The sequence below is a fragment of the Oncorhynchus keta genome, chromosome 17 (assembly GCF_023373465.1).
Source record: "Oncorhynchus keta strain PuntledgeMale-10-30-2019 chromosome 17, Oket_V2, whole genome shotgun sequence".
NCBI lineage: Eukaryota > Metazoa > Chordata > Actinopteri > Salmoniformes > Salmonidae > Oncorhynchus > Oncorhynchus keta.
In genome coordinates, this window is record NC_068437.1 from 9,017,342 (window position 1) to 9,030,519 (window position 13,178).

The 13,178-nt window shown below is 43.5% G+C and overlaps 1 protein-coding gene across 1 annotated transcript; it reads right to left on the reverse strand.

The window, feature by feature from the left end:
* Window positions 1-2,675: 2,675 nt before the first annotated feature.
* On the reverse strand, window positions 2,676-12,906 carry si:ch211-284k5.2 (sperm axonemal maintenance protein CFAP97D1). The gene is made up of 5 exons (XM_035790227.2): window positions 12,784-12,906; window positions 12,429-12,509; window positions 11,344-11,462; window positions 8,641-8,824; window positions 2,676-2,835 (listed from the first exon to the last, which is right to left on the reverse strand). The coding sequence occupies exons 1-5, from the start codon at window positions 12,874-12,876 to the stop codon at window positions 2,680-2,682; spliced, it is 633 nt and encodes a 210-aa protein (XP_035646120.1). The 5' UTR covers window positions 12,877-12,906; the 3' UTR covers window positions 2,676-2,679.
* Between the last annotated feature and the right edge of the window lie 272 nt (window positions 12,907-13,178).

The window sequence follows — 13,178 nt, forward strand, 5'->3', positions numbered from 1 at the left end:
TTTGCCCTAACACTACATGACTATATTTGATTATTTGAATCAGCTGTGCAGTGCTCGGGCAAAAAACCCTTGGGGTCCTGAGGACCAAGTTAGAGAAACCCTGCATTAACCGCTAGTCCACAGTATACCTTTCTAATTCTACAGAATGCAATTTAGATCTATTTATCTCTCTCTCTTTGTGTGTGTGTGTGTGTGTGTGTGTGTGTGTGTGTGTGTGTGTGTGTGTGTGTGTGTGTGTGTGTGTGTGTGTGTGTGTGTGTGTGTGTGTGTGTGTGTGTGTGTGTGTGTGTGTGTGTGTCAGACAGTGAGAGGGGTACTACAGTCTTCTGTAATGTCACCTCTTGAAACAGGGTCACTGCGAATCACTGCGCTCTCCTAATCCGCTCTTGTAAACCTGTACCTTTTTTTTTATCACAGCCACGAAGCCACACTAATGACTTGTTGGAAGAGACACTTTCCTGTGTAGCACACATTCTTACAGAGAGCGGTTCTCTGCTGCTTCGACAGCCAGGTACAGTGAAGTACAAGTTCTTTGGGCCAAATGGCACACTATATAATGCACTACCCTATGGGCCCTGGTCAAAAGTAGTGCACTATGTAGGGAATATGGTGGCATTTGGGATTGTACACGTTAATTCGCCGTGCTTGTTACTAACGCATTAGCGTTACTGTCATGATGTTCATGTGCATCTGGAAACAAGAATTATCATTAAGCAAACTGGTGTGAACCAGGAGAGCAGGAAACTGGAAACTAACATGACCAAAAAAAAAGAGAGAAAACCGTGGACTGAGAGAATAACTCAGTCAAGCACAGTACACAGTCAGGCGAACAAGAAACATTGGTTTTAGCCTCACCAGCCAACTCACAGAATGGGTTGCAGTTGTAGCCTTCCCTTTTCACACTATAAACCAAACCAAACCAAACTACTGGCTCTGAACTTTTCTTTCCACATTTTAGAGTTCCTGCAACTATGGTGGATGTGTAACCGACCCAGCCCAGTACAGGTTAGTTTGGCTCCCTAGTGTACAGAATCAGCCCTAAAAACAAGTGGAGAAATATCCACTGTAATTCTATCCTTTGGTTTGTAAAGTAAAAATAACAGTCCCTTGAACTTGACAAATTTCAATTGAAACTGTTCTTTTGATTAGAGGCATCATAGGAATTATTCAACGCAGTGGCTTATCGCTTGTGAACATAGGGAGCACACAAACACACACTCTATACGAGGCCCCCAGAGGAGTGACTGTAAATTTAGAAAGGAAAGCGAAAGTGATAAGTCTTGGCCGTCGGACCCATCTACTCTCGGAGGCTGACATCACACAGATGTGTTGGTTATTAATATCTTATTGTTAGTGAAAGAGAGCATGAATGGGCCAGATGGCAGAGCCCTGGGAGGAACCCTTTAGAGTAGAAATGGAAAGCACACTAAACAATACGAGAACGGAAGCTGATATTTTGGCCCAAGAAGTATTGTCGGCGCTGGCCTCTTTATGAAGCTCATTATTATCGTCGTGAAGATGATGCAGTCTGTCCGTCCGTCCGCATGCAGCCAGCCCTGTGTGTGTATAGAGAAATATAAGAATCCACAAACCGGGAGACTGGTCCGCCTTGTGTGTTGGACAGGAGAGCGGTGAAGCCCTGGCAGCTGCTGGGCGAGGTAATCGTGTCATCCCGGGGTCACAGACTGGAGAAGCTGGTTCAAACATTGGCCATTTGCCCAGATGAGGAACGCAGCACTTGGCCTTGTGAGCAAGGCGCACTTCGACTGAATTGAACTCACTGTGGGAAAAGTATTACACAACTAGAGGAAACCCATTGGCCCGAAAACATTTACGGTCAAGGCATATTCCAATGCTTCCCTCACAAACAAATACTTTTAGATATTTAGTGTGAGAATGTTACTGTTCCAAAAAAAATATTTTTTTAACAAGGAACAAAACAAGGCAGATGTGCAAAAATGTTATCTTCCAAATAACACTGGGTTTAAATCTTGGACCTAGACTTGAGAAAGCTCTTAAAAAGGAAAACATTGATAGAGAGAACCCTGAGTTCAATGAGTTTTGGCCCTGGGTCATTCTGTTAAATATGGTACAAACCTCAGGGACCTTGTTGAAATTCTAGGATGAGTAAGTAACTAGTTGGAGCCAAATGGGGTGAGATGCCCCCTCGTTTGTTACCCCCTCTTCGGATCTGGATGTTTCCTCTCCTGGCAAGAAGAGTCATTTGTCTTCAGATAGGTAATATATGTTGTCTCTTCTCTTTCTCTACTCCCCTGTATAATTAACAGAGCCCTGCTTAAGGAAATACAAATTGTCCTCTCATCAATACTCATGCATTTGCTGCCATCTAGTGGGAGAGAAGTGCAATGTTAAGGTAGGTGCATACCACTCACGAGCACTCCGGAGTGAAGTTTCCCTCAGGTACAGATCCTCCCGCTCCCCAAATCCTAACCTTAACCATTAGTGCCCATGAGGAGAATGCTAAACTTATACCCAAGATGAGCATCTAGGGGCAACTTAGCACTACACCACCCACGAGCACACTGACACAAAACATTTCTGCCATAGCACCTCTTTATTAAAACAGGAATTGATGGCATGAAAGAATACAACATCACAGACTTTTGAATAAAACTAATAGTAATGCTTATTTCAAAAGGTTTTTTTTTCTCCACTTCATCATTCATTTAGAGTATCTTTGTTTTTGTCTGTTTTCTTCTCCACCTCCTCCTCCACCTCCTGGTCAGTGTTGGTGTCACTGTAGCTGTTGCTTTCGGAAGACTTCTCACGTTGTCCCGAGTCACTGCCCGCAAACTTCACCTTCCGCTTGGATTTCTACTTACAGAAGAAGGGGGACACGAGAACAAAGGTATGCGCGTCACTTCTTAGTTAGCCTGATGGTCCAGTCTGTTTGCACTTTTAAGTCAACCTCTCTGTGTTCCTTCATTGTCATGCCAAACATTACATGACATGACAATAGTTTGCTACAGCACGTACAGAATGGGACCTGGCTAGTTCTTTGCTACCAATCATTATTAGACATTCCAAAGGCTTCTAAACAGCTTCTACCCCCAAGCCATAAGACTCCTGAACATCTAGTCAAATGGCTACCCAGACCATCCACATTGCTCCCCCCTCCCCTCCCCTCTCCACACCACTGCAACTCTCTGTCATCTATGCATAGTCACTTTAATTAACTCTGTACATACTACCTCAACTAACCGGTGCCCCCGGACATTGACTCAGTACCGGCACACCCCCCTGTATATATATATATATATTTTTTTTTACTGCTCCTCTTCAATTACTTGTTACTTTTATCTCTTATTCTTATCCATATTTTTTTGAAACTGCACTGTCGGTTAGGGGCTCGTAAGAAAGCATTTCCCTGTTGTTCGGCGGGTGTGATTAATAAAATTAGATTTGAAACTGCAGGGCTTTCATCTCCCAGGTAGCTAGCGAGCACATTTTAGATTCCAAAAAGTGTTCCAGACTGCCACCTGAAATGCTTGTAAATGAATTGGAGTGTGTAAAAAGGTCTCTGCATAGTGCTGCTTTACCAGGCAAGTCAGGTAAGAACAAATTCTTATTTTCAAGGACAGCTTAGGAATAGTGGGTTAACTTCCTTGTTCAGGGGCAGAACGACAGATTTTGACCTTGTCAGCTCGGGGATTTGACCTTGTAATCTTTCGGTTGGTTACTAGTCCAACGCTCTAACCACTAGGCTATATGCTGCCCCAGTACTATTAACCTTTAGGCTTTTTTTTATATATATATCCTTTGTATTCTTGTAAAAGGGAGGTCCATTCTCCCCTTCCTACATGCACAGACCTCCACTGACAAAGAAATACAGCCAACATATGCTCTATAAGTATTTGACCACATATACACTGAGTATCACAGCAGGTTGGTGGCACCTTAATTGGGGAGGACCGGCATGTGGTAATGGCTGGAGTGGAATGAGTGGAATGCTATCAAATATATCAAACACATGGTTTTCATCTGTTTGATGCACTCCCATTTGCTCCGTTCTAGACATTATTGTGAGCCGTCCTCCCCTCAGCAGCCGCCACTGATGAGTGTACCAAACGTTAGGAACACCTTCCCTAAAATTGAGTTGCATAATTTTTCTATTTCCTTTCTTCATTGCTCCTTTGCGTTTTCATTTTCAATGTGTGTTAGACCTGTCAATCAAACACAGTGGGCGGGTATTTGGTAACGTGAGGTGGAAGAGGTTGTCTGTGCTTGCTGGGAACAGGGTCAGTGCTATCCGGGATCCTTAGGACGTCCCTACCCTAAACCTTAACCTTATTCCTTACCTTAATCATAACCCTTACCTGGCTACGTCCCTCCCGTCTTCAAGAGAGCGAGAGTTGCACCCCTTCTGAAAAAACCTACACTCGATCCCTCCGATGTTCCAAATCAGTCAGGTTTCAAGACTAGTCATTCAACTGAGACTGCTCTTCTCTGTATCACGGAGGCGCTCCGCACTGCTAAAGCTAACTCTCTCTCCTCTGCTCTCATCCTTCTAGACCTATCGGCTGCCTTCGATACTGTGAACCATCAGATCCTCCTCTCCACCCTCTCCGAGTTGGGCATCTCCGGCGCGGCCCACGCTTGGATTGCGTCCTACCTGACAGGTCGCTCCTACCAGGTGGCGTGGCGAGAATCTGTCTCCTCACCACGCGCTCTCACCACTGGTGTCCCCCAGGGCTCTGTTCTAGGCCCTCTCTTATTCTCGCTATACACCAAGTCACTTGGCTCTGTCATAACCTCACATGGTCTCTCCTATCATTGCTATGCAGACGACACACAATTAATCTTCTCCTTTCCCCCTTCTGATGACCAGGTGGCGAATCGCATCTCTGCATGTCTGGCAGACATATCAGTGTGGATGACGGATCACCACCTCAAGCTGAACCTCAGCAAGACGGAGCTCCTCTTCCTCCCGGGGAAGGACTGCCCGTTCCATGATCTCGCCATCACGGTTGACAACTCCATTGTGTCCTCCTCCCAGAGCGCTAAGAACCTTGGCGTGATCCTGGACAACACCCTGTCGTTCTCAACTAACATCAAGGCGGTGTCCCGTTCCTGTAGGTTCATGCTCTACAACATCCGCAGAGTACGACCCTGCCTCACACAGGAAGCGGCGCAGGTCCTAATCCAGGCACTTGTCATCTCCCGTCTTGATTACTGCAACTCGCTGTTGGCTGGGCTCCCTGCCTGTGCCATTAAACCCCTACAACTCATCCAGAACGCCGCAGCCCGTCTGGTGTTCAACCTTCCCAAGTTCTCTCACGTCACCCCGCTCCTCCGCTCTCTCCACTGGCTTCCAGTTGAAGCTCGCATCCGCTACAAGACCATGGTGCTTGCCTACGGAGCTGTGGGGGAACGGCACCTCAGTACCTCCAGGCTCTGATCAGGCCCTACACCCAAACAAGGGCACTGCGTTCATCCACCTCTGGCCTGCTCGCCTCCCTACCACTGAGGAAGTACAGTTCCGCTCAGCCCAGTTAGGGATACTGGATAGCACGGACTCTGGCAATAGTCACTTTCGGTCTTAGCTGTATCGATGAGGTGTGTTTTTAGGCTGTCCCGGCAACAACGGCCAATGTCAAACCCCACAGAAGAAGAACAACAGCCAGTGTGTGCGAGGAGTTTGCAGGAGCTCAGTGGAGGGGAGCTACTAGTAGCTAGCTAATATGGCTAATTGGCTATTATATGAAGCCAGCTACCACAGATAGAACAATGAGCCAGCTATCTCACCGGATGTGTAAATGTGAAGCATCCGGTTGGCGTTTCCACTCACTACCAAATATGGTGATGAGAGGAAGCCCACTGGCCGGCAGCGGGAGGAGATGGATCAAGATGGATTTTGGCCGACATTCTGCTCATTTTTTATTAAACATTTGATCTCAAATACAGTTTTCTTTTTCCAAACTAGATTCTCTAACAAACACGTTTTGTAGACTTCACCCTTTGCCAAAGTTTCTAAAAATGGTGTGGTTTAGGAGTGCAAGGGCGAATTGAGTTACTTCACAACTGCATACACACAGAGTAGGCATTCCCTAACGGAAATATGCAAATAAATGCTAGAACGTACCAATAGCATCTCTATGCTTGGCTCTGCCCACCTCCTTGCTTGTTCTGTCCACTATTATTCATATTCTCACATGGAAACGACAGGCTCTGGTCTATCTTGGGTCAGTTACAAAAAATCTTTGGTTACTGTCTAACATTCGCTAGTTAGCCCACTGGCTAGCCTTTGCTAACTGGCTACTGTCACAACAAGACATCGTGGAACTCATTTTGTCTGATTTGAAGGCTACCAAGTTTTTTGAAAGAAAATCCTTTTCTATGTTAGTTCATTTGCCCCAGACCTGACAGTGTTCCTTTCAACTTATCTATTTCGTGTTCCAGCTCTCAGGAAACTATGATGTCACTGCTGTGTATGGGCAACCCCAGCAGCTCCTCCAGCAGACACTTCCCCCTTCAGTCTTTCCAGGTGCCACTGACCAAGCTGCCCACTAGTAGATAGGTAAGGATGCTCTCCCATAGAAAGCAAGGGCTGGCTGGAGGGGCACAAAAATGGCTGAAAGATGCCTTGATACCCTCCCCTTCTTCCAAGGGTCTGCACTCAGCTACTCCCTTTCATGGATTGAAGAGCAATGGATTTGTACAATTGGTTAGTTTAGTTCAGTGTTCCTTTTTCTTGCCTAACAGTGTGAACCTTGTCATCCCTACCTGTGCTATCCAAGACCACACTTGGATAAATAGAGTGAATGATTGATTGGTTATGGCATGCACTAAACTGGAGAATACAGTTATTGTGAACAATAAAAACAGTAGGATATGTGAATTGAATTGTGACTAGTGCACTTTTCATGAGTTGAACATTGACCATCTGTGTTTTAGGTTTCCATCCATGCTAACGTTTTTGCATAATTTGTACTCCTGTCTCCGTATATAGCTGATAGAAACCAACTCGGAATATCATCCCCACTGATACTACTAATATTTCTAACTTTACTGATGAGGAATAGGAGGGCAGGCTTATCCAATCTCTCTGAACTGCCTGAAGTGTTCAGTCAAAATTACAACTACCACTAGTCACAGGTTCAATAAGATGTTCTGCAAAAAAACAATACAGAAATGTTATTGCTCTGCCAATCATACAGTATGTTGACTTTGTGTAGATAGTAATATGTTTGTTGAACACCAGTGATTCTAAGATTCTAAGAATAACTATTACCTGTAGGACAATGTCTCTATCTAATAAAATACTTTGTCATGGTTAATTGTACATGCCTCTCATTTTCCAGTCGACATGGAACAACTTAATATGCAATATAGTTATACCTATGGCTTGCATAACCATCTACGTGCCCTTGTTGTTAGTGTCCTTACTGAGATTTGAAGGTTGGACAGTTTGATCCCTGTCTTATCCAGGGGGTGTACGTGCTGCCTCACACTACAGAAACAGGAGATAGGCTCTTGCTCCTATGAGCCGTTGTGGCTTGCACAAGCAAAGGCTTGTGCAAAGCCACCCTCTTACTTACTTTGGCTTGCAGCTTGAACAATATTGAGTGAAGGAACAGCTTTACTGCTCAAGAAGATATTGTGTCCGAGTACTGAAGGGACAGAGCAGGCAGGTGGGCTTCCCATCTCTTGTGGGGATTACCGTGATGGTGCCATGACAAATGACAACCAGAAGTTTTTGTAAAGACTAATGACCAAATGGGTCCCTCTTGCTCTCTCTCACACACAGTCACTATGTCAATATATATACAGTAGCAGTGGAAAGTTTGGACACACATTGCCAAGAGTGTGTAAAGATCTCATCAAGGCAAAGGGTGGCTACTTTGAAGAATATAAAAGTTGATTTTGATTTGTTTAACTGACTTGCCTAAAGGTTCAAAAAAAGGTTTAAAAAAAAAATACCTGTGTTCTCTGTTTGTCTGTTACCAGTTTGTTTTGTTAGTTGATTTTTCCCTTGCTCCTGTCTTTGCAATAGTTCCTGTTTTCTTGTTTCCCGGTTTTGACCATTCCTGACCCTGAGCCTGCCTGCCACCCTGGACATTTGCCCCACCTTTCTGGATTACTGACCTCTGCCTACTCTTGACCTGTCCTTTTGCCTGCCACTGTTCGAATAATACATTTCTGTTATTTCTAAACTGTCTACACCTGGGACTTACCTTAAAACGTGAAAACATCTGCATTGCTTGCAATTTGAAATTTTAGGTTGGGTTTCTGTTTAAGCACTTTGTAAAAAATTGCTTTATAAATACATTATCTGTACTGAACTTCCAGTTGAAAAACGGGGAGGGGTTGGGTTGTGGGTTGGGGAATGCTGTCAGCATGGCCACTACCCTTTAAAACATTATTCATTGCTTTAAGCCTTTCATTCCCACACCCACCAAACAGGATCAAACAGCTCAAAGTCTGTTCAAGTAAGTTTGGGGGAAACTGAATGCACCTCAGTGCGCACTGAACACACCTCAGTTTTACAAACAGAAATTCAGGCCAAATCACTTTTGCCTAAATCAATTAATGCATGAAAATTCTGCTTCCGGTTTCTCGCCTATCTCAGAGAGGAAAACAATGTTCCTATAATGGACTTGTATATCACATTGATCGCACCTGTTTGTTGGCGACAGCACGAGGGTAACGAGCGATGTCATCACGTCTGCGCACCACCCTCTCCCAGTCGTCCAACCAGAGCTGGCGACGGTAGTCAGATTCACGGTCCGTGATTCGCTGGTAGATGGCCTGGTTCTGATTAGTCACCTGCAGCAGCTCATCCCTCCTCTTCTCAGCGTTCAGACTACAGCACCGAGAGAGAGAGAGACCCAGAATGTTTAGTTCTGTCTTTCACACATCACTATGTATGCTCAGTGTAACCTACTGTACCATCATCCAAGGTACTATGACTTTAGCCAAAGGGTCTGGGCCTTCATGGCACAGGTAGTAAGTAGTGCACTAGTCCTTGACACTATTTCCCATATAGTGTTTTGTATATGGCATTATAACACTTAGGTAGTCTCGAATAGCGTGACCATGAGCAGCATCGCAGATATTGTGATAAGTGAGATGCAAGACTTCGCTTTCACACAGTCACACAGCGTATCTGCGCATGTGCATGGGTTCATTTCACACTGTGACAGAGTGGTAGCAGCAGTCCCAAAACAGAGGAGAAGTTTAGCCTCGAGCATCAGCGCTCTTAGTTGTTGTGGAAATTAAACCACCATACTGTTTACTTTGTGCATCTATGTCATATAGTTGAGTCTACCTTTAACCAACTCAGTGGTTAGACTGTCCGCCGTGAAATTGAGGAAGCAAAGAGAAATGAGAAAATACAGTAAATCATTACTTTAAGACATGGTCAGTCAATGCGGAAAATTTGAAGAACTTTGAAAGTGGGGGTGCCATAATCCTACAAGACTAGTCCAACAGGGAAAACTCCAGGATCCAGAAAATACAAATCTTGCCTCACCACTTTTGAACCTGTGGTTCTACCTCTGCCTTTTGTTAATAAAATATTTTTTCTGCTAACAGATCCCTCTGTGCATTAAATTATAGTTGTTTTGTCCCTGTGTCCTTGTGCTAATGAGTTAATGGGACTTAATGTGTAGCGACTAATTGTATAGCTAATAGGCTATGTGTTTTTAGAGCGACTGAGGTGAATGAAGCTACAGTAACCAATGTACTTAAACAAATCTCTCTTTGCTCTTTTAACTTCTCTCTTGAATCTTAAAAGCCCTTAAAATATCTGTAAATCCCATCTAGGGACTGGTGCAGTAAATCAGTGTAAAGTAGGCCTAAAGGTGCAGTTTACGTTTATCAAGTTCCTTGGTGTCCACATCACCAACAAACTATCATGTTCCAAACACACTAAGATGTGAAGGCACGACAAAGCTTATTCCCACTCAGGAGACTGAAAAGATTTGGTATGGGTCCTCAGTTCCTCAAAAGGTTCTACAGCTGCACCATGGTTGCATCACTGCCTGGTATGGCAACTGCTCGGCCTCCAACCATAAGGCACTACAGAGGGTAGTGCGTATGGCCCAGTACATCACTGGGGCCAAGCTTCCTGCCATCCAGGCCCTAAAAATGTTCAAAGACTCCAGCCACCCTAGTCATAGACTGTTCTCTCTGCTACCACACGACAAGTGGTACCAGAGCGCGAAGTCGAGCTCCAAAAGGCTTCTTAACAGCTTCTACCCCCAAGCCATGAGACTCCTGAACAGCTAATCAAAGGGCTACACAGCCCCTCTTTTATGTTGCTACTTGTCTCTGTTTATAATCTATGCATAGTCACTTTAACTCGACCTACGCCCTGACCTTAGAGCTTTTTATATCTCTATTTTGGTTTGGTCAGGGTGTGATTTGGGTGGGCATTCTATGTTCTTTTTTTTGTTTTTGTATTTCTTTGTTTTTGGCCGGGTATGGTTCTCAATCAGGGACAGCTGTCTATCGTTGTCTCTGATCGGGAACCATACTTAGGTAGCTTTTCCCACGTGGTTTTTGTGTGTAGTTATTTTCTGTTTAGTGTTTTGCACCTTACAGGACTGTTTCAGTTATTATCTTTGTTATTTTTGTTGTAGTGTTCAGTTTCAATAAAAAGCATGAACACTTACCACGCTGCGCTTTGGTCGATTCCTCTTCTTCAGACAACGAAAAACCGTGACAATTACTTCAACTAACCGGTGCCCCTGCACAATGACTCTGTACCTGTACCCCCTGTATATAGCCTCGCTTGTTATTTTACTGCTGCTGTTTAATTATTTGTTAGTTTTTATTTTCTATTTTTTACCTAACACTTATTTATATATTTTTTCTAACCTTCTTAAATCATTATTGGTTAGAGCCTATAAGTAAGCATTTCACTGTAAGGTCTGTTGTATTTGGCGCACGTGACAAACTAGGATTTGATTTGACCTGTTGTATTCGGCGCATGTGACAAATAACATTTGATTTGATTTGACAGTTTATTCTATGCGTATTGTAATTACAACTTTCCCAATCCAATAAACAATCGAATAATAAATGCAGAACTGAGTATCAGTACACCATTCTGTGAGGCATTATCTACAAAGAGGATTTGATGGATGGACAAGCCTTAAAAAATCATTTAATATTCCACCATGTTTTCTTTTGACAAAGACTGTCCACAGTTAGTCATCAAATACTTATTGATCTCATGAATAATGGCCTGAACGTCATATAATATCACTGCAAAACACAAGAGTATTACATTTCCTATGGAGAGTATTGCTTGCCGTGACACAGTGCTGAGAGGTTTTTAACAGTGACTTAAACGTGAAACGTGAGTAGCCCTCTTACCTTCTCTCGGGATAATGGTTCCTGTGGTCGACCAGACCTTTGGACCGCACGATGTCAGACAGCTTGGAGGACAGGAGACGGTTGTCTCTCTCGATGGTGTCCAGCCTCTCATCTTGTAACTGATCAATAAAAATAGACGTAATGGCAGACATATCTCATTTAAAAAATGTCAGATATTGACATGTAACCAGTTATATGCCACTTCAGGTGACAGGCTATATTTCACTATATCTTGACATTCGAACCTTGTTGGTAATGACTGTGCTATCAGTAGACATTTATGACTGATATAGGCATACGTTCTAATGTTTCAGATATTGAATGCCTATGTGAGACACATACACATTGTAGTTGTAAGGATACAGTAGCAGTTTTACAATTATTTTATACCCTTGTCTATGGCCATTTGTATGGCTATGCTATATGAAAATATATGTTTGTCTGTATACATGATTTCACTTTATCTACTGTATGTCTTTCATATACAGTCTGCAATGAAACTAAATGTCCTACTGCAACACTTTTTAACCAATAGTAACAATGATGGTGTGATAGCACACTGAGTATACAAAACATTGCTCTTTCCGTGACATAGACTGCAGGTGAATCCAGGAGAAAGCTATGATCTCTTATTGATGTCATATATATATAATACCTAGGATAGGATAAGTAATCCTTCTCACCCCCTTTACGATTTAGATGCACTATTGTAAAGTGACTATTCTACTGGATGTCATAAGGTGAATGCACCAATTTGTAAGTCGCTCTGGATAAGAGCGTCTGCTAAATGACTTAAATGTAATGTCAAATGTAAATGTCACGTGTTACATCCACTTTAATCAGTGTAGATGAAGGGGAGGAGACTGGTTAGAGAAGGATTTTGAAGCCTTGAGACTCCCCTTTATACGTATGTCACTCTCCCAGGTTCACTAACCAGTTGGTGTTGTCCTTGTGTCTCGATGTACTGCCTTATGTTAGTGTCGTGTTCTTGGTGTTGATGTTTTACTAAAATGTTTCACCTGCACCTGCATCCGACTCACCGCCCCATCATTACACCATTGTAACCAGTGTGTGTGTCCACTGACCTGGAGTTTCTTGAGTTTCAGCTGAACATGTGCAGGTGTTCTAATGCCTTTAGTGTCCACAATGGGCCTGGCCGTACTCAGCTGGAGGTGATGTTAAGTTAATGTTAGGTTGTTATGGAAGTTAATTATGTAATCCATTGTTGATTTACTTCATTAATTTGGTGTGTGTAAGTAATGCTTCTGAAGATCATACAGGAGGAAAATAAAATGCCTGGTGATCAGGCATGTGACAATATGCTTTAATGAATTAACACTTTAATAAATATGCACATGTATTCACTTGTGTACTTGTCTACAGACATATATATGTGTGCACGTATAAATACAGGCACAAACAGACACATTTATCTCATACCTTATTCCTATGCTCATCATATCTGGTCTGGTCCCATTTCTTCTGCAGGTACTTGTTTGTTGCAGGTTTCAGTGGTTGGTATGACTTGTGCATGTTTCAATTGTGTAGCTCTGGGCTTTCTGGCACTTCAGGGCACCTGCCAATAAACCCCCCCACCGCCCCTCCTCCCCACACACACACACGCCCCACTTTCCAAGCAGGAGGTCCGGCTAAGGCTCGCTGGGCTTAAGGCAGTTACCATGGCGCCATGACTCACCTGTATCTCCCTCACTAATGCTACTGTTTCTAATGTGGGCAGATTGTATGTCAATGAATTATTAGTGGACTGACTTACTCCCCAGTGGCTTCAATAAAAAGCTGCTCTCCTCCAAACACAGGCCCTGAAGGCAAAGGCT